The 21,680-nt window shown below is 32.1% G+C and overlaps 1 protein-coding gene across 3 annotated transcripts; it reads right to left on the reverse strand.

Annotated features, from left to right (window-relative positions):
* Positions 1–3,150: 3,150 nt before the first annotated feature.
* On the reverse strand, positions 3,151–7,490 carry LOC127074989 (protein RMD5 homolog). 3 transcript variants are annotated; one of them, XM_051016421.1, is made up of 2 exons: positions 7,340–7,490; positions 3,151–4,530 (listed from the first exon to the last, which is right to left on the reverse strand). In XM_051016421.1, the coding sequence occupies exon 2, from the start codon at positions 4,484–4,486 to the stop codon at positions 3,323–3,325; it is 1,164 nt and encodes a 387-aa protein (XP_050872378.1). In that variant the 5' UTR covers positions 4,487–4,530; positions 7,340–7,490; the 3' UTR covers positions 3,151–3,322. The 3 variants fall into 3 exon arrangements, with proteins under 3 accessions (XP_050872378.1, XP_050872380.1, XP_050872379.1); XM_051016423.1 differs by lacking the exon at positions 7,340–7,490 and adding an exon at positions 7,226–7,243; XM_051016422.1 differs by lacking the exon at positions 7,340–7,490 and adding an exon at positions 7,014–7,174.
* Positions 7,491–21,680: the final 14,190 nt, after the last annotated feature.

The following is a 21,680-nucleotide window of genomic DNA, read 5'->3' on the forward strand; positions in this document are numbered from 1 at the left end:
ATTCATAAAGGGAACCTAAAATCATCTTGCTAAGACATATGTCTTTCCTCTCATGGATCTGAGTTTCCAAAGCTATGAACTTTTTGGCTATCTGTAGAGAACCGGAGCAAAAACTGAAGTGGGATAGCCAAATGGTGAGGAAAGTAATGTGATCATAGTCAGAGACCACCTCAGTATCCTCATGATGGTCTTCAATATAATTACTGAAGCTTGGACGCATGAAAGAACTGTTGGGTTTGGTTTTGTGTTTAAGAGTGGGGTCGAAGGTATCCCCAGTTGGTCGAAGACCAGTGATAGCAGCCACGTCGAGAAGAGTAGAAGTTATCATTCTACAAAAGAGGTGAAAGATGTTGTTTGAACCTTACCAAAATTAAAGGGTTGCAATGAGCATATTGGGGTTATATTTGGGACCAGTTCTGAACAATTGAATCAAGTCACATATGCCTTGGTTTTTCCAGATTTGTTCTTTTTCTTCTTTTCTACTTTATTCAACCAATTGATATAGGCCTTATTGTTGATGGTATGAGAAGAGAGGAACACATGTTGGGGTGAACTTATAAAACCTAACTCATTGGTTTTTCTTCAAATGCACGAGGTTTGCAGCAGCGATAACAAGGGGAAAATTTCTTTAACTTATCAGGTTTTACAGAGGATCAAGAAAAATGGATCCAAAAATGCATGAACATTACATAAGATTGAAAAAGGGATTAATACTTGAGAATACCGGATGAGAGATTTATATTTCTCCATTGATGGTTCAAGGATATAAGTGTGATCTCTAGTGAGAGTAGGAGCAGTAACATCAACAGCAGACAGAATCAGAAGTTATTTTTTCAGACCTGAAGTGGAAGTCATTATTCTTAACTTAAAAGTAGTCATGGTGACTATGGCGTATGAAGATTGTTGTGAACAGTGCCGAGAGTTGCTAAAAAATGTCACTTTTCTTCCATATTACAAACATGATCGAAAGTGACATTTTTGGGGGGAATCTGTTAGCCTGTGATTTTCAACTCAAGTTGCGCTGAAACCCATTAAGCCTATTTTGGAAGAATCTCAAGAGCAAATCCACAAGATTACGATCACTCTCTCTTCAAAACATGTTCAAAATCTCTGAAAGGTTTTTAGTGATTTAGCATTTCGACATGAAAGTGTAGTATAAAGGTGGTGAGTTCGACTTGCCTATCGGGTTTTGGGACGTAGTATATATTTAAGTCTAAGGAATGAGTGATCTAGAGACATTTCGACACCACACTACAAATATTCGACAGAGGTAGTTAGAGTTTGTAAAGACAGTTTCAATAATAGGAGCAATTTAGAGGTAGTTTAAAGACTAAAGCTCCATGAAAACTTATCAAAAAACAAGAGCTCACATAGTAGGATATGTGTCGAGTCTTAGAGAAGTAACATTTATCGATGGTTGTTGTTGTATTTAGTATATAAGTCGACTTCATTCATGTAATTAAGATTCGCAATTTTTCATTAGTATTCTCTATAGAACTCGAGTATCCAAGTCACAGAGAGAAAAAGAGTTCATGAGAAATGTATGAATCTGCGTCCCTCTTTTAATTCTTTAATTCAAGCATTATATTCGATTGATCTTTGTCATTTCTTTTCATTTACTTCACTATTTGAGCAAATATGCACTTTAATTTTGAAGTTTTTATCTAATTATTCTTCATCTTATGAATTTCTACCCCATTCTTTTACATCTAAACATCAAATATCCCAGCACAAACGAGTTTTTATCTAATTATTTTATGCATATGTCCTGAGATTTTTTCGAATTTAGTCCTATAAGTGAATTAAAAATTATGAATGTTTATCAAAAACAATGGTAAACATCCCCATTTTGGTATCATTTGGTCAACGGTTGTCTTTCCTATACAAGTTCTCTTATTGTGTCCAAACTTACAACAAGTCTTACATGATATTTGTCCTCCTATAATTTTTTTCATTGTTTTAGTATTTGGTCCATCATTGATCTTTCTTCTTGCTTTTTTTGTCTCCCTAGAACTCTTCTAACAAATGGACGCTGAATTGACAACCCTTTAGATCTTAGCCACAATTTAGATTCATTATTTGACAAAATGGCGTTGTTATAACAACCCACAAATGTAGTTTTCCTGCAAATTAAAAAAAAAACAATTAGTAACAATTATATTATTTAAACACATTAAAGAGCACAGTTACATTTCATATTTGTATCGGTATAAAACAAAATCTTCTAATTTGATGCTATTAAACCACATGTTACAAATAGCATATATACAAGGTATTCCAGATTATTTTATCTTCTACCCACATATGTCTTATCTTTCAAATTTACCATATACTATTCGATTTTAATTGACGCAGAAAAAATAGATTGATTCGGGTCTACAAACCACACTAGACTCCAACTTATTAGCTTTTTTTTACTTCTCCAACCTCTTATGTATTATATAGGACATATAATTTCTTCATATATGAATTGGCAAAGTTTTTTTTATCACGTTAACCACTTTATTTTTTTAATGTCACATTAGCGGTGGTTTAATTTTTTTAATATTACATAAGCAAATTGAAATTTGAAGAGGCCAAAATCAAGCCAAGGCCAAAACTGTATTTAAATCTGTAAAAAATCATTTTATTTTAAAAATTTTAAAGTTTTTTTAGAGATTTAAAAAAAATCTGAAGCTAAATTGTGTTTATTTAAGGCTATTAAAATTAAGTTTTTTGTTTTAAATAAATAAATTTCAAAAAAAAATACAAGGATTAACTTTTCATTTTAAAATTAAAAATGATATTTTTATTATAATTATCATTTTAAACTCTTAAACAAACTCTATTAAAAAAACTAATAAACGCATCTTGAAGATTTATTTCTCTTTCAGAAATTGGTCAATATTATGTATCAATAGATAAAACCCGGTTATGCTCCTACTAATTTTGCTAGGATGGATTAGATGAAAATTGAGTTAGACCCACCATTTTCTAACCTTAGGCATGCCCAAAAAAAAGGAATGAAACTGTGAACAGGTTTCAAAGCATATTTCAGGGAGTATTCTAACAACTTCTAACAACCTTAGGAATCATTAGGACTTCAACCATGGTTTGTACCTAAATTCCCATTTAGGTGTATCAAATCATATTCAAATGAGTACCACTAACTAATCACGAACACAAGTCATAACAAAACTAAAAAGAATGTATATTTACAACTGTATTAAACATACAGACATCACAAGTAGCCATTGGCTTCTACATTCACCATACAAAGGTACACCTATATTACAACCACATAATTCAGATGACACGAGATTTTGATACAAATCCATGGCAATCACAAACATAATTGCCTGCACTGTGCTGCATCGATATCAGAGGGACAATATGGGCACTTAAACACTTTTGTGCTATTCTTGGACATTTTCAAGATAGACTGCTTACAGAGGACATGACCACAGGACATCAACATTGGAGGGTTATCCTCAGATGCTTGTTCCTTTGAGACAGGGCAAACAAAAATAGAATGAAACTGGAATTCCTCATCGATCTCAATTGGCACTGGTAATTGGTTATTAGACTGCCATTCCTGCTTCCTTCCTGCCATGACATTCATAAATTTAAGGAGAGCTGGCAAAACCTGGACCCCAGCTGCTACGGTCACACTCAATGGACTGTTGTATGACTGTCCCAAAAGATTGCAGAACTGTCTTTTAAGTTCCTCAGCCAAATTATCCCAGTTAGATGGGGAAAGTAATGCATGGTATGGAGACTTATCAAGCTTTCCAGGCCACAGAAGACAAGTCATAAGCTTCTGGACATCAGCAATATGACTGCTAGCAAAAGGAGAAAGGTGAGTTCTTGCATAATGAAGGGCTTCATCTCTACTTCCACCATTTTGAAGTATTTTTACAAATTGCATCGAGTGAAGTTTCAACACAATGTCAGATCCACTTTGAGCAAGTTTGTCAGAATTAGTCGCGGCCCAGTTGAGTGCTGGCTCCAGGTTCTGATTCTGCATGGCTTGGAGTATTTGATACATTTCCAGGAATGGAGATTTCATAATTGCAGCAGATTCAGGTTCTCCAACTGCACTTAAAAAATGGTCCCCAACATCAAAAAGACCCTGGCGATAAAAATGGTTGGCAATTATTTGATTTAAAGTGCGCGTATCCATGTCGATGTTTCTGTAAGCTTTGGATATATCAGGGTTGAAACATTTCTCAACCTGCTTCCCATATTTGTTGAGTGCTACATTTAGCTCCTTTTGTGTACTTTCCATTTGGCCAAGTGGAGCAATTTTAAGTAAACTGGCCTTCAGCTCATTCAGGACAGTTTTACAATCACGCGATTGATCAGTGTTACTGACTGACTGCATCGATTCTAAAGCATGTTCAATTTCCTGTCTGATCTGATCAAGCAACTCTTGAGCCTTAGAACTGGATAACTTTTGCTTCTTAGTAACTCGGTCAAAAGCATCTTTAACAGAATTTAGCTCCATGATGAGTATTAACTGTATCTACAGTTTGAAAAGATTTAATACACCTGCAAAGTTCCATGGTATTAATAAAATGAACTTTTAAGACTAACAACCTCTCAAACTGCTTGTAATACAATTTGAAAAACAAAAGGGATATGAACTCACATCGTCATAAGTAGTTTGTTATGAGTTTTCAATAAAACAGTTACGATAGGTTTATGGAACAAATGATGCAGATAGACATCTAAGAACATGAGTTCTATAAAAAAAAATGAATAATGCAATTGTAAATATTATCATTTTATTTGAAAATGTATTTTAGTATGATCCAAATTCATGACCATCACAACAAGATAGATCAAAATAAAACCCCCCTCTTCTGCATTCCACAGGGTATATATGGTTTCATGCAGCATTGCCAAGAAAACTTGTAGAAACCTGGAAGTTTATTAGAAATAATAGGGAAAAGCCGCTTGGTTGCAACTATACCGAATTTCAAGAGTCTGCAACTTCCTTTCCCTAAGGCTCCAATTCACTCAAAAATAACTAGCAAGCTTCCCTCTTAGATAGATACATCGCAGACCATATAACTGACTCAACCTAATAATTTCCAACTAACTAAATAATTGAGTAACAGCTACTTGGGTGGACTCTATTAGCAAGCAATCAAATCGGATGATTATTTTCCCAGCCAACATCCCTATATCATCTTTATTGATTTGGGCTTGGCTTATCCTTCCCTCTTCAAAAACAAGTCTCTATTTCTGTGCTACATCATCCCAATTTACTACAATGATTTGGGCTTGATTTAACAAATCAGAGAAGCATCTACAGTTCTATTGATTTCCTCCTGTTTCAATCTGCTACAGTTGCATCACTCCACATTTTTTGAAGCCCCATTTCTTCTTTCCAATACTTTAAGCCACCCAATAGGTCAAAAACTGTTTCAGCTATTTGTAATTTCAATTCTGTTTAATTAATTTTCTCCTTCCCAAACTTGCTTTTAACTAAAACAGTCTCTGCTTGGTCCTGCAAGGCTTCTGCCATCTCCACCCAGCAGAGGGTTCAGTCTTAAATTTCAGCAGTAGAAGCTTGGCTACATCGTGCCTGATCCTTGATGTCATCCCCAAAGTTTTGGAGTCGTGGGATGGCACATATCCCCACCCCTGGCAGCCCTCACCAGAGTAGCAAAAACTACGGAGGCACAGTTTGCTCGCTGTTGCTGCCCTGTCTACGGAAGAGGCTGAGTCTGGTAGTTCGAGTAGCTTAATGGTCCGTTTGACCAGCAAAGTCCCACCCTCCAAGTCCATGTGCTGCAAAAAACCCACCTTTCGTGCTCATCACTTGACATCCATCCTAAGGCAATTGCTTGCTACATCACTTGACATTCATCCTAAGCCAATCGCTTTCTACATCACTATGACATTTGTCTTAAGCCACCAACATTTTTATGACTCCTTTCTGCCCGTGTTTAACGAAGTTCTTCCTTCACTACTTCTATGGTCAGGTTTGGATCCTTCCCTTTTCTTACTTCTCTGCCTTGTTCCTCCTTCATAACCATAGTCCCATCTTTCCTCCTGATCTAACTACTTTTCCTGCGGGTGTTGTTGGTTCCGAGTTAGTTTTTACTTCCTAATCTTGAGGCAGATTGGTATGTCTGGATCAAACCCTATCCAGAAATGCTCGAACACCACCTTGTCAACGGTCCATAATATGTCATTCTAGTTACTCCCTTCCTAGAAAAACAACCATTTGACTGTCCCACTCCCCTCACAGAGCCATTGCAACCCATGATAGCTTGAGCTTCTACTTCATAATTACTCCAATAGCCACAAAATACTTATCTACATTGAACAGACATCAATAATCTTTCTTTCCATCAATTAATGGAATCATTTTCAAAAACATATGCCACATGGGTTCATGATCAGAGTACTGATACCGGTTAATACAACCCTGAAAGTTTATTAGCAAGAATAGAGAAAATCCAGTTGATTACAGCTCTACATAACATCAAGGCTTGCACTGTGCAACCTCCCTACCCTAATGCTTTAATTCACTGCACTTCCCTTTTAGTTAGATATGTAACAGTATAATTCCCTAACTAACTCAACCTAATTATTTCCAACTGACTAAATAATTGAGCATCAAAAATCAGACTTTAAGTCGTTAACCAAACAAAAACATAGACATGAACTAAATGAGCAGCAGTTTGAGTTATAACTGCTACCATGCCAGTAATTAACTTTTTGTTTTTGCTAGAACACTCTTAGACTCTTAGACAAAGTGGGTGGGTGGTGGTGATATAGTCTGAATCGCAATCATAAGAGGGGGAGAACCTTTATATTACAAACCTAGATTTTAAGCAAACATATCACATTGTTAAGAAGCAGATTCAAAAAACATAAAGTATATAAATCAAATCAATCAGACCTTTATCAAATTATAAATACAAAGTTTGATTTGGATCATCTCTAGTCAAATGACCATAACCATCATAAACACTTTCATTTGAAAACATTAACTAAATTCAGTATAAGATAATTACCAAGATTTCAATTCGAACTCCAAATTCCAGTTCATTTATCAAACACAGTGCATCATGATAAAACACTAAAAGAGTTGAAAAATAAACATGAAATCCAACAAACATGAGTAGATTTATACTATCAGATACAATAATATGAGGAAGAAAGAATTTATAATATCATCCTATCAAAAAACGCGAACAGATTAACTTGGATTGGATTGAAGAAAAACCTAAAGCAAAATTTGATTACAGATTGTTAGAGAACGAATGCAAGATAAAGAAATTGATGAAATTAAATTAAATTGGTAGGAAAAAGAGAAAGAGGGAAAGGAAGAGTTGCTTACTGAAAATGGAGGGAAGAGATCTGTGGTGGGTGATTAGGGCAAGAACCTACAAACAGGAGAGAGAGAGAGAGAGAGAGAGAGAGTTATGAAGGAAGAAATGCTTACGTGTTCTTCATCCGTTGCTTAATCTTCATCTTTACTACACCGGTCCACTTAACCCATACCCGTTTTATTTTCCGGTATGACCCATAAATCACAATTATTGTTATTGTATATGAAATTTTAAATTTCATCAAAAATTTTGATTTATTGTTTTGTTTCTTGAGTATTTTTTTAATAATTATATTTGATTAATTTTTTATTATATAAATTTAATTAAAATATATTGACAATTTTACACCTATGTTAGTTCTAAACGTTGGATATAAAAAAAATTGACTTTTATTTTAAATATCTATAAAATAATACAAACGGGTGATGATGATGAATCGATAATATAAAACAATTTACACTGACGGTGGTGTATGGTAATTAATCTCTTATTATATATAATTTTATAAATATTTATTTAGAAAAAAGTTGAATTTTAAGACTAATAGAGAAGATCAATTAATCATGTTTATAGGATTATTTTCTAGTGAGATATTTGAATAATTATTATATATATATATATATATATATATATATATATGAATTTATTAGAATATTTGAGGTTAGGTTGAATTTTAAGGAGTAATTAAAAAATCGATGAAATTGTAAATAATATAGAAATTATATTAAATTTTATCAACTACTTACTTTGTATCTTACAAATTTAATGATTTTAATAAATTATGGGTCAATTATAATTTAATTTAATTTATTTTTATTCAAAAGAATAATTGAATGGTTGTCATTTACAATGATAATAATTATACTAAAATATAATGAAAAAAAGAGTTTTAAAATTTTTAAGAATACATTAACTTATAAATTGAAATGGTAGATAATTGTTATCAATAATAAATAAAAAAATGTAATTTCAAAATTTTTAATAGTGATCGATTATAGGTTTAGAATTTGAATTGATAAATAATTAGTAAATAATGAAAAATTGAGATTCAATTTAATTTAATTTTAATATAATATTAACTGCCAAGTTAAAATTTTGATTGATTCTCTATTGTAAAATGGAGTTTCAATTTCATTTAGAGTTAGAACTTGAATTGATAAATAATTATAAATAGAGAAATAGATTTAAATTTTTTAATAAATCATTAATTGTTAAATATAAATGTAGATTCATAGATTATTATTGTTCACAGTTAGAAAAGAAATAAAAAATAAAATTTCATAACAATTAAAATGAAAATGAAATATTATTGATAGCCACTAATTATATTTTAAGAATCTTGATTCTTATAAATAATTTATCTAAAGGAATAAAATACTTTTTTATAAAGAATAACAACATAACTATTCCATGTGGCTAAACCAGAAAAAACATTTTGAAATTGAGATGAAGAAAATTAAATTAAAGAAAAAATTTATAATAATTAAATGGAAATTAATTATTGTTGCTATGGTTATAGTAAAAAAAGTCATAAGTGGAAGAAGGAAAATAAACAAAATAATAATAATAATAATTATTATTATTATTATTATTATTATTATTATTATTATTATTATTATTATTACTATTATTATTATTATTATATCGGAACTATTGCAATAGTCGTATATTTGATGATAATAATAATAATCTAATTGGTATAGTTATATCGGAACAAAAGCATATGTATTATAGTTTTAGAAATTTGACAATCTAAATTATTGTCATAGTTGTGTATTTCAATCTTCATTTTAAGGTTGTTTTTTAAGAGACGATAAACTTTCAAATTGCAAAAATCCTAAATTTATATGCATCTTTATTACAAGAACAATAAACATCATATATCAAAATAATTATAAGTGTAAAATATGATTTAAATAATAATTAGAATTTATACTAAAGAAATAAGAATTTATATTTGAAAGAAAGCATAATTACTATCATTCTAAAAATGTGAAGAAAGATGAAGGGAATTAAACAAAAAAAAATCAATACAAAAAATAAAAATATTTGAACGAAAGTTAGTTACTAGAATTGTGATACTTGAAATGATTGTAAAAGACATATACTTCAATTTTTATTCTAAGATTGTTGTTGGTAGAAGCTGAATCGTTTAGATTCTCAATTAAATTGCAAAATCTACACAATAATAATTAGAAATTATATTAAACAATATGAATTTGAATATTGTCAAAATAATATTTATGAAATGAATTTGAATATGATCAAAATTAAAGTTTATATGGATAAAATATGGGCATGAAATTGATATGAATAGATGTAAAAAAAATGAAACTTTCCAAATAGAAAAACAAATTCAATTTTAGAATAGGTGTTGAATAGTTCATTCATTCATCACATGCTTTGGCAGCATAAGTTCTAAAATATATGTGAGAAAAAAGTGAGAGAAATTTATTTATTCAAGTAAGAAAGTGGGACAAATTGACATTTAAAAATAATAAGATGATATTGTGGAAGAAAATCAAACATCACATATATTTTGCTTGAATTTATTACTGAAACACAACCTATTAAATTAAATTTATATCTTTATGATTGGATTTATAGTTTAAATTTTCAATGAATTAACCGTTTAATAAAACTCTCCTTTTCTAAACATTAATTTTTACAATAATTAAAAAGAATATAATTAAAAAATTGTAACTAATATTCATACCAAAAATAAATTGAAAAATAATATACAATATAACAATGATAACTTAAAAACTAAAAACTAAAAATTAAATACATTAGTAATTACTATTAAAATAAAGTTTTCAACTAAAACAAATAGACTAAGTATAAAATTATTTTTTACTTTATATAATTTTAAATTTTTTCTTTTTTTCAAAAGTATTTGTAAAACGGTTATTAGATACTTTATTGATGGTAACCTGTTGATAGATTTTAAGAATAAAATAATATAATAACATTATAAATAAAATTAGGATAATGTTAACTTGTGTCATTATGGCACAAGTTAAGAGATAAATATAGTAAAAATTTATTGGAAATTGTGTGTTGAATTTAATACAAGTTCATAATTAATAATTATATTGTTTTTTTTAATATGAATTTTTTATTTGTAGGTTTTTTAACATATACCCCAAGGGCACGGGCACAATTATCATTATCCATAAAATTTATAATAAGAAACTAATTAAGTAATTAGATCAAAATCTCCATTTTTAATATCTCTAATTTATTTACTAATAACACCTATTTACATTCACTCCTAAAATTCAATGATTTTATTAAAATGTTCTTAAATATCCTATATTATTATCATAAAAAAATCAAAACAAAATAAAAAGATTTTTTACTTTACATTTTTTTAAAGTATAAGTATTTTTTAATGGAGTTACATTTTTTTAATCAAAAATTACTTTATTGAAAGATTCAAAAACAATACATATAAAACGATAAAAAATAATCCAGTCAAAAGCGATTATAGGACTAACAACCTATGAGCAATTGACCTATGTGTTTCCTCAGCCTAGGTTTTGTCAGCACCTATACATAATGTTATCAATAATTTTAGTCACTATGTTTGTATTCTTGTCTTGTTTCCAAAGCAGTTATTGTTCATGTATTTCCACACTTCATAAATTGTCCCAGTAAAAGCACACTTTAAAATGTTAACTTTCCAACATTTTCTTTGACAATTGCAAGTAATCAAAGCAAACTCTTCCTTCCAACCTTTTGGTATGTGCTTAATACTCGGCCAACTCAAAACAGACATCCATATTTCACTCATTGTTGTACAAGAAAACATGAGGTGTTGCAATGTTTCTTTCTCCCTACAAAATAACAAGTTGCATTGTGAAGCATGCCAAACTGGTTCAATATATCTTTGGTGGCTAGCCTTTCATGGCAGGCCATCCAAAGGTTCTGATTAGCCCTATGCCTAGCCACATTTCCATTTAGAATTTTCCTTCATTACACTATTGGATTTTCTTCTCTAATTAACAAGTATATTTTTCTGGTATGAAACCTCGACTGCTGCAACATTGTAATTTAGGCCTTGGATTGCGCCATGTCTTGCCTGATCTTTAGGATCGCTTTGAGAATCCAAGAGCAAGATTTTCTAACTACAATTGTCATAATATCATCACCCCTTAAGTAATTGCAGTAGATTCATCTAATCCAGAGACTATCAGCTTTACCACACAAGTTCTAAAGCAATTTGCACATGGTTGTTTTGTTCCAAAATTTTAGAGATATAATGTTAAGGCCATCTTGGTTTTTGGGAGAGCATATATTCTACCAGGAAATTAGAGATTTCCTTGTAATAGTCTCCCTACCAGACCAAAGAAATGACCTACAAACAACTTTCACTTTATTAATAACCTGTTTGGGAATGGGCAGACATTGCATCCAAAAGTTACTAATGACAAATAGAACACTCTCTATCAATTGAATCATGCCTGCAAAGTTGAGCATCCTGGCACTTTAGTGCTTAATTCTTGCAATAATCTTCTCAACCAAAATTAAACAGTGGTGAACAAATAACTTCTTACTGGTAAGAGGAATACCCAATTACCTGAATGAAAGGGGACCCTTAGAGAAGAATGTTAACCTTTGAATGTCTTGCTTGATTTTATCCTCCATATTGCCAAAGTAAACCTGGCATTTAGAGGGATTGGCTGCTAGCCTGGTGGATTTGGAGAAATTCGCAAAGGCTTTCATGACAAGATCAACATAAGTTATGTCACCTCTCGTGAAAAGCAACATATCATATGCAAAACCGAGGTTGATTATATTCAATTTTTCACATTTTGAGTGAAACTTGAAGTTGGGATTTATGTTCATTTTATGCAAGATTTTATGGAGGTACTGTCACATCTCGAAAAATACGACCTCACGGGCGGTCGCTGAATGATTGAATAGAGTCGCTACCAGACTTATTTATTCCAACGAAGGAAAGGTAAAATATTGATAAAAACCCTTAAAAGAAACAGAAAATGGTTGTCATAACCAAATTCAGGTTCGGGAGTTGATTACGCAAGGGGGAGGTATTAATACCCCCTCACGTCCATTGTACTCAACGGGGACCTTTTTGTTAAATTTGTGATTGAATGTTAGCGCATGTTCATTGCTTTCTTCGAGTAACAAAAGATTCAAAAGGAAAAGAAAAGAAGTCGGGTTTTTTTATTAGGGTGCATGACAAGATTCCGAGTTTTGCTCATACGTATCCTCATGTGCGATAAGGAATTTAAAGTGATGTAATTGTGTATAAGACAAGAGATATTTTTTGGGTTTTTTGTTATAGTGCTTGACGAGACGTTAAATCTCGCTCCTACGAACCTCCAAGTGCGATGGAGAACTCAAAGCTATGTAGTTATTGGTAGCATATGAGTGTTGGTTGATTGATTTTAATGAACAAATGTTTAGATCGCATTCTAGCAGTTAAACATTGCTTGTATGCTCGTGCATGGGAGGCTTAAGCATTTTTTTTGTATCACAGTAGAAAGGATCATGCTTGATCGTGTTCTAGCGATTAAACATTGCTTGTAGGCCCGCGCATGGGAGGCTCTAGCGTATGTTTGTTTCACCGTAGAAAGGACTAAACAGTGTTCATTTTGTGAAAAGGTTTTCGATCATGCGGGGGCGAGAAAAGACAGATTTGATTGGTTGATATGTTTTTGAGTGGATGACGATTGTTCGAATGGTCGAATTAGGCAACCTGTATCCAAACAATCAGGGAAAAGAACAGTAGGCATTATACCATTTCCTTTTTCATCCTTTTAATTGTGAAATAATTAGATATTGTTATGGTGTTTTCAATAGACGGCGAATACTCGAATGGTCGAGTTAGGCAACTCGTATTCGAGTACACGGGGAAAAGAATAGTAGGCATTATACCATTTCCTTTTTTGTCCGATTTATTATGAAAATAAGATCGCTTAAATATTGATTACGAAATTGGTTTGAGGTAAATCGAGTTGATGGTTTTTAACAGATGACGATTATTTGAATGGCCGAATTAGGCAACTCGTATCCAAACAACGGGGAAAAGAATAGTAGGAACTAGACCATTTCATTTTTCATCCTTTATGAAAAATATTTAAAAATGATTAGCTGTTTTGAATGGACGACGAATACTCGAATGGTCGAGTTAGGCAACTCGTATTCAAGTACTCAGGGAAAGAATAGTAGACACTACACCATTTCTTTTTTATTCCATTTACTATGAAAATACTTAATCGGGTTATGAAAAAATAAACTTGATTTAATTGTGAAAATAAGTGTGACTTTGATTATTTAAAAAAATAAGAAGAAATTTTAATTAAAAAAGGAATTATCCATCCTCGGAATATTTGTTGGACAATATTAATGCAATGAATATATTTATCAACCATAAAATAAAATAAGCAATTAAAAATAAAAGCATGGGGTGCAATTAGCAACAACATGGGAGTACAAACCAGGACTTAGAATACACCAAATGCCAAGAGGTCCATACATTCTAACCCTAATAATAATAATAATAATAATAATAAATGAAAATAAAAGAAGTAAAAACTCATGGTGGCACCTCTCTCTCTCTCTCTCTCTCTCTCTCTCTCTCTCTCTCTCTATATATATATATATATATATATATATATATATATATATATATATATATATATATATATATATATATATATATATATATATATATATATATATATATATATATATTTCACACGATTAACTTTCAAATTTCAAAAATCCAAGGAAGAATTGACTTTTCAACCCATGACAATATTTAAAAAAATTACGAAAGCAAAAAATAGAAAACTTAGAGCCTGTTTGAAATGCATCTTAAAAACTCTTTTTTAGTTTTTGAAAATTTAAAATTTAAAAACTTGTTTGAATATAATGTTTTGCAAAAGTGTTTTTAAAAACTCTTTTCTATTTTTCAGTTTTAAAAACAAAAAAGTGAAACAGTTTAGTTGTGTTTTGCTTCTTACTTTTCAGTTTTTAGTATTATAAAATTTGAAGAAAAAACATCATTTTTATTCTTTTCTTAAAATACTATTAAAAAATTAGATTATCAAACAAGTTTTTTCATTTTCATATTTTCATTACAGTTTTTAAAAATTAGTTTATCAAACAAATTTTTTGTTAGTTTTCTTCTTAAAAATAGTTTTTTAAAATAGATTTAAAAAATAAATTTTAAGAACTAAAATTGAAAAGTGTTTCAAACATGCTCTTACTCTCTCTTTTGCTAAAATGAGAACAAAGTTCTATTTTCCTTTTCTTCATCATGAAACATGCAATAAATCTCACTCTCTATGCCATTTTTCAAAGTTTTTCTCTCATAAAACTCTCATCTACCTTATTATCAATAAACATAAATCTTCTTAACTGTTAAACAACAAACGTCAAACTAACAAACAATGAACAAAAAATAAGGATCTAAGTAAACTCCAGTCTCTCATTCTTTCCCATGAACAAACAAAATAAGAAACTTAATTCCATGGGAACATCATTTAAATGCAAGAACTAAGGCAATTAAAAAGAATTAAAAGAAAGAGTAAAACTCATATCGCGCAGCTTCTGGTGGTGAACAATGATTCTGGGTGGTGAAAGCGAGGTGCAGGTGGTGGTTCACAAGTGAATGACGTGTTTGAGTCGAATATATCTTGCATCGTGGAATGTACTTCGTCTGATGGAATTCACTTTGGATGTTGTTGGTCTGTGTATGTTTCTGTTCACATGGTCGGCAATGAGAGGTGATTTTTTCCGTCGGAGAAGAAATGGTGGTTCTCACGGCTTCAAGATTATGATGTGGAAGTGAGGGTATGGTTTAATGGTGAGAAGGTGAGGGATTTTGGAGAGAGTAAAGTGTTTTGAATATTATTAGGTTGTTTATGGTGATTTGTGTTTGATGTGGATGAAGGATGTAAGGTGTAAGGCAAAGGGAGGTTATGGTCGCAAAGTTATTGTGATTATAGTGTAGTTGCAGGAAGGGAATAGTGGAATATGGTATGAAACAACTTTAGGAAGTTTGTTGGGTTATGAAGTTGTGCATCGGCCACAATTTGAGTGGATGAAGAAGAAAAGGAAAGTGTATGTTAATTTGTGTATGAGAGAAAAGAATTATGGACTAGCAAATAATAGAGGTTACGGGTGATAGTTGTAGGTGGACCGACTGTTATGAAAGTTGCAGAAGAAGGGTGGCTGCAAGGTTGGGAAGAAGATGAATAGTGAATATAAGTGATGGTGTCTAGAGGCAAGTGGTCACTTTTGAATGAAAAGTTGTTTGTAAGAAAATGAAACATGTATTAGGGACGAAAGAGAGAGGAAACTGGCTTTTTAATCAATGAAGCTCCCTCATTTGTTCCCAGATTTTATTTTTGAATTTTTTGAGAGTGTGTGTGTGTGTGTGTGTGTGTGTGTGTGTGAGAGAGAGAGAGAGAGAGAGAGAGAGAGAGAGATGGAATGGGGTATGCCACGTGTGAATGGATAAATGGGTCAGTTGGTTACTGTTAGTGTGAGAGAAAAGGGAAGGGATCAGTGTGTAGAAGAAAAATGATCAATTGAAAAATGAATAAGAAAATTCTTTTTTTTCTTTCAGGTAACTTAAATGAAGGAATAGTGTGGTGATAACGTTTCTTTTTTAGTGGAAATCAAGTGGTTCCCTAAAAAGTGGTATACACGTTTCTTTCAAGCCTTACCAACTATTCCATGTGATCCATGTTTTGAATTGGAGATGGAGTCCCCAATTGAGGGGCGCCATGTGTCAAAAGTGATGTGGTCTCTTTTTCTCACATACATGTTTTTTTTTCTTTTTTTCTCTTTTTCTTAAACTTTTTTTTGTGTTAATTCATTTTATTTATTTTCTAATGAGGTGAGAGGTCACGATCCATGTGAACTTTGATTGTGTACCATTGATTACCTTCATCTAATGGCCAATGAGAGTTATCACATGTTAGGATTTCATTTATTAAATGCATTATCAAAGAAGCCCTTGGATATTTTCAATGATAAAAAATGAGTTTTAAACAATAAAATGAAATAAAATTCAAAGCTTTTTTATTAAAGTAAATAAAAATCAAATGACTATTTATTTGTCTATATTTCTTCTTCTTGACATTTTGATAAAAAAAACAAAAATAAAAGGAATTAAAATGAATAAAAATCAAGTACGAAAATGCGGGGGGAAATAAAATGAACGCATTCAAATAATATGTGAGAAATAAAGTTCTGTGGAACAGACAGTCGCGAATCAAATCTCGTAGTAAAGAGTACCCGGATGAAAAGGCTCAGACAGATCAAAATGCGACCTCCCAAAGACGTGAAAAAATAAACCAAACGCACCAGGTTAAACTACGTGTAACATAGACCAATAAAACATACAATTACATGTCAAAACCTGAAAAAACTATTTATTGATTTTACGTACGGTTAAGGAATCGATTCAATCGGATTGTGTGTAAAATCAAGATTTTATTCTAAGCAAAACAAAAGAAAGTTGAATGCATGAAAGTTTAAAAAGCCCTGACAAAATAGGGTATGATGGTTGCCCCTATTTAATTACCTTAAACTTGAAGGTATGAATAAAATCACCCTACGTACATTCATGGTGGAAGATAGTTAAATAGGAAACGACCCCAAATTTTGTCCTTGGAAATGCGGAGATGAAATGTATCTTAGAAGTATTAAGAGTTAATTAAGAACCTTTGTGGTTGTTGTACAATTACTATACTTCTGATTGTGTATTAAAGTATAATTGTTATTTTTTTCCATTCAACTGTTTGTTTAAAGTAGAGGAAGTCTCTTGCAAGTTGCTTGAGCAGTGAAAGTCTTATACTTGTGTGTATTGGCAAAGGGAGTCTATTGCTTGTGTGCTTAAGTAGTGAAGTATCTTTCAGGTGTGATTGAGCATAAGTCTCTTATAGGTGTGCTTGAGAAGAAGTCCCTTTTCATGTGCGATTAAGCAAGTTGAAGTCTTTAGCAAGAGTGCTTGAGTAAATTGTAGTCAGTTTGATTATAGTGAAAATCTCTTGTTAAGGCAAGGGGACTAGATTACTCTCAGCTGTAGATAGGAAACAATATAATTCTATGTGTGTTAATTTACTTGCTTATGAACTTTTTTATTATGTTGCTTACTATTTTGTGTTCAGAATCTGAAATTGTTCATCATAAGCAATAAGTGAGAAAGCATACACAATTCAACCCCCATTCTTGTGTGTGTTTTTCACCTTCAGTTGGCATCAGAGCATTATATGTACTATAACACTTAACAGTGGTACATAAAATATCTTGAGAAAAATACAGCTTCCATCATGCCTGATAGTTCTGAAGTAACTAGTCTTGTTAGTCCGCCTCGTGGGAATAATAACAATAATCAAAGTACATATGGTCAAAACAACTATATTGCTAGACCATCAACATTCAGTGGAGATTATACTAATTTTGAATGGTGGGAGAGTAAGATGTACACTGACATTATTGGTATGGATTATGAGTTACGAGATATCTTAGAAGATGGCATTGACATTCATGTTAATGGTGTTGGTATGGTTTCTGATAGAAAGTCTCTCACTCTCAATCAGAAAAAGATATACAAAAAACATCATATAACGAGAGGCATTCATTATGAGCACATAAAGATTATTGATAAGTCTATTGCCAAAACTATCTTTAATTCTTTATGTGCTGCCCATGAAGGTAATCAACAAGTTCAAGAAGCTAAAGCAAATCTTCTGGTTCAACAACATGCAGAAGGATTTTAAGCCTCTATTCAAAATTCTTATTAGGTGTCTGATCCCTATAGAAGGGAGTACTAATCAAATCTCATGGGATCACAAGCATTTTATCTTCTACTTGAAGAATAAAGATAAGATAAATCTCCATGCATACATCTTCGATCATCTTTGTGAGGCTATCAAGGATAACACAAATCTTCACAAGAATAACATGTCATATGCTAGACTGTTGTCTGAATTGTTTTATTAAGGTCGTCTAATTGATGCCCTTAAAACTTTGCATGACAATGTGGATATGGAGGACATTCATGGAAACATCCTATCTGCTTCTGTTCTTGCAAACATTAAGCCTATGAATAAAAGTGATGTGGTAGCTTTAAGGGTGCTTCTCTCTCTATCAGATATAATAATCCTGACTATTTTTTAGGATTATCCTGTCATCACTAGGATGGATAATCCGAATGTAATCAGATTTTACATAGAACATGCATTCAAAGAGGTATAATTTATCAGATTGAAATAATTACATGATAAACCTACTGATGTATTCCATCCTTCTAAAAAGAGAAAGCATATTGCTTCAGTAGCTCGAAAGGATGTTCAGAAGCCCTATAATAAAATAAAGGAGATTGAGGAAGAGATTGATGAAGTCATTGCTTCCATTATCTTAATGCCTTCCAAGACAAGAAGTGTAAGGAATCCTCCAAATGTGTCTTTTTCCTCTGTATCATCTGATGCACCTTCAAGAAGGAAGAAGTTGAGGAAGCTATGAGAAATAAAAAAGGATGAGGAAGAAGAGGATATTAGTGAGTCACTGATCAAAATAAAGAAAGTTGCATACATTGTTGCTCAGAAGAGTGCGATATAACCTGTCTTTAGAAGTGCTCAACTATTAGCATCCACCATGTTGGATCAATCATAGAAGCATTTAGAAACCTCTGATGCTTTGATTAAAGAGGCCACTGGTGTTGGTAAACTAGAGACTCAAGAGGTTCAATCTGCAAAAGTAATTGCTGGGTTGAAGTCTGTTTAGATTGAAGCTTCTGGTTTTCCCGAAGAAGTAGTTTCAGAAGCTACTGCTAAAGAAAATCTGACTACTTCAGAAACTCTGAATACTGGTATAACATATATTAATATCAACCTTATCTATGAGGATAGTTTTGATTAATCCACCCTTAACCACATATCTCCAACCCCCTCACCAATTTCCTCACCCAATCAATCTCAAAAACACACTTCACTATGTGTTTATGTATCCATTGAAGTTCAGAATCAGTTAATCATAATCTTTGCTTTTAAACAACCATCACCCTTGAACATAATGCTCTAACCCCCCATATATGTTTCTAGTGGGAAAGCTACTTCTTATAGCTCTGAGTTAGAGTATGATGGAGTAGGTTTTGAAGCTGACCTTAACCTCAAATCTAAAAAACCCTCGCCTGTGATCATCAAAATTATCCCTGCCATTCCTATTCAAACTTTTTCTCCTTAAAATCTACCATCAAACCAAACATGTTCTGATTCTGAAGTAGAACATGTAACCTTAGTCAAACTAGAAATTACCTTTCCACCAGAAACTCAACCCTCATCTAAATATTCACCTCATAAAGTATCAAGCACTATTCAGACTCAACTTCAAGGTCTAGATGTATCTGAACTTCAGGGTGAAATTGAACAATTTTTTTAGGATCTATCTCTGGTTTAAATCACATTTGAATATAAAATTGAATATGAACACGCCCCTTTTGAATACCTTCACCCAAAAACCTCCATAAACCTATCTGTCCATAACAACCAATCCTTTGGTCCTTCACAGTCTAACATTTCATCTAATCCACCTGTTATCCAAACCAACCTGGAAGTAGTCAAATAAATCCTTCTGGATAAGATATAGAGTCTGGTTGAAGAGAGAACATCTTCCTCTGACCCAATAGTTTTTGCTGCTAAATGGGATTCTATCCAGACACATGTTGTATCAATCATTCATAATCTGAAGGATGTCACTTCAGAAACTGTCATTTCCTAAAGTAGAAGGCAAGAATTTTTTGGAAGAAAAACTGACCTCTGTTGCAGCTACTCAACAAGCCATGACTGTCAAGCAAAATGATATGGATGAAAGGATGAAGTCAATGGATGATAGACAAGACATCATGTGTGCAAATCTTAGAGCCGTGTTGGATCTTCTGAAGAAATATTAGACTTAGGATCTAAAAAGGTAGGACATTTAACTTTGATGTGGCCAAACCATTAACATTCATGACATTGAACTCTTTTGCCTTGGTTAGGTTTGTCTTCATATTTGCTCTTGCTCTGGGAACTGATGTTTGACCCTTTATCTTGGACATTTATCCTCCATTGTTTTTCAAACCTTCTCAAGGATTTTTTTAACTTTCTTCCAATAAATGTTATAGCATCTGATAGGCTTTCACCTTGATCTTCATCCTCTATAATGTTGGATACCAAGACAATGTTCTTGTTCTTCTTTTCAGATCTACCTATAGTAATCTCAAAGGTTTGTAAAGAATCAATGGGTGTATCAAATTTCATGCTGCTTAAGTCTTGGGCTTCTTCAATAGTTGTAACCTTCATGTCAAACTTCCTAGGTAGAAATCTTAGGATTTTTCTGACTAGCTTTTATTCATACATCTTCTCTCTTAAGGCAAATGAAGTATTGACAATGTCATTAAGTCTGGTGTAAAAATTAGAGATAAGTTCATCTTTTTTCATTCTCATATTCTCAAACTGAGTCGTGAAGAGCTGTAGCCTTGACATACATACTTTGGATGTGCCTTCATGGGCAGTCTTGAGAATCTCCGAAGCCTATTTAACTTCAATATATGTGTTGATTAGTCTGAACATGTTCTTGTCAACGACATTGAATATAAAATTCAAGGCTTTGTCATTTCTAGAGCTTCTTCATCTTCATTTTTTGACCAATAAGCTTCATGCTTTAAACTTTTTGTACCATATTGAGAAGTGATCACATGGTGTTTCCAACCTTTAACCACACCCTTCCAAATTTTGTTGTTTATATATTTAAGGAAGACAACCATTTTAGCTTTCCAATAATCATAGTTGGTGCCATCCAACACATGTGGCCTATTGATTGACCCTCTTTCCTTAGTGTTGTCCATTTGAACAGAAAATATCTTCCCTGAAGCTCACCCAAACAAAACAGAGTGATTGCTCTGATCCCAAATGAAATCATCTTCCTCAAGGGAAAAATGTTGGACCAGATGTCTTGGACAACTTGTCCAACTTGTTAAACCGGATTTAACACACTATGACAAAAATAACGAATCAAAGCAAAAACGGTAAAGAACACAAAATGGTTGTTAACCAAGTTTAATGTAAACAACACCTATGTCTGAGGGCACTCTATCCAATAAAGGAAATCACTCTTTAATAGAATTAGTACAAAGTGTCTTAGATGAACAATCCCCTTATTTAGTGCCCCCTTCTTAATTTTACACTTAATGTATTTCTATTTAGGACTCCCCCTAAATATGAGAACCCCCTCTCACTTTCTTTTAATCACTAATCCTAGTGATCAACAACAATAATCAGAATTATCAATGTTGAATTTACAACTCAACTAAACAAACCAACT

This window comes from Lathyrus oleraceus, chromosome 4 (assembly GCF_024323335.1).
Source record: "Lathyrus oleraceus cultivar Zhongwan6 chromosome 4, CAAS_Psat_ZW6_1.0, whole genome shotgun sequence".
Classification (NCBI taxonomy): Eukaryota; Viridiplantae; Streptophyta; class Magnoliopsida; order Fabales; family Fabaceae; genus Lathyrus; species Lathyrus oleraceus.

Bases quoted from the DNA above. Each gene is read 5' to 3' on its own strand.
- LOC127074989 (XM_051016421.1), bottom strand. From the start codon at position 4,486: ATGGAGCTAAATTCTGTTAAAGATGCTTTTGACCGAGTTACTAAGAAG.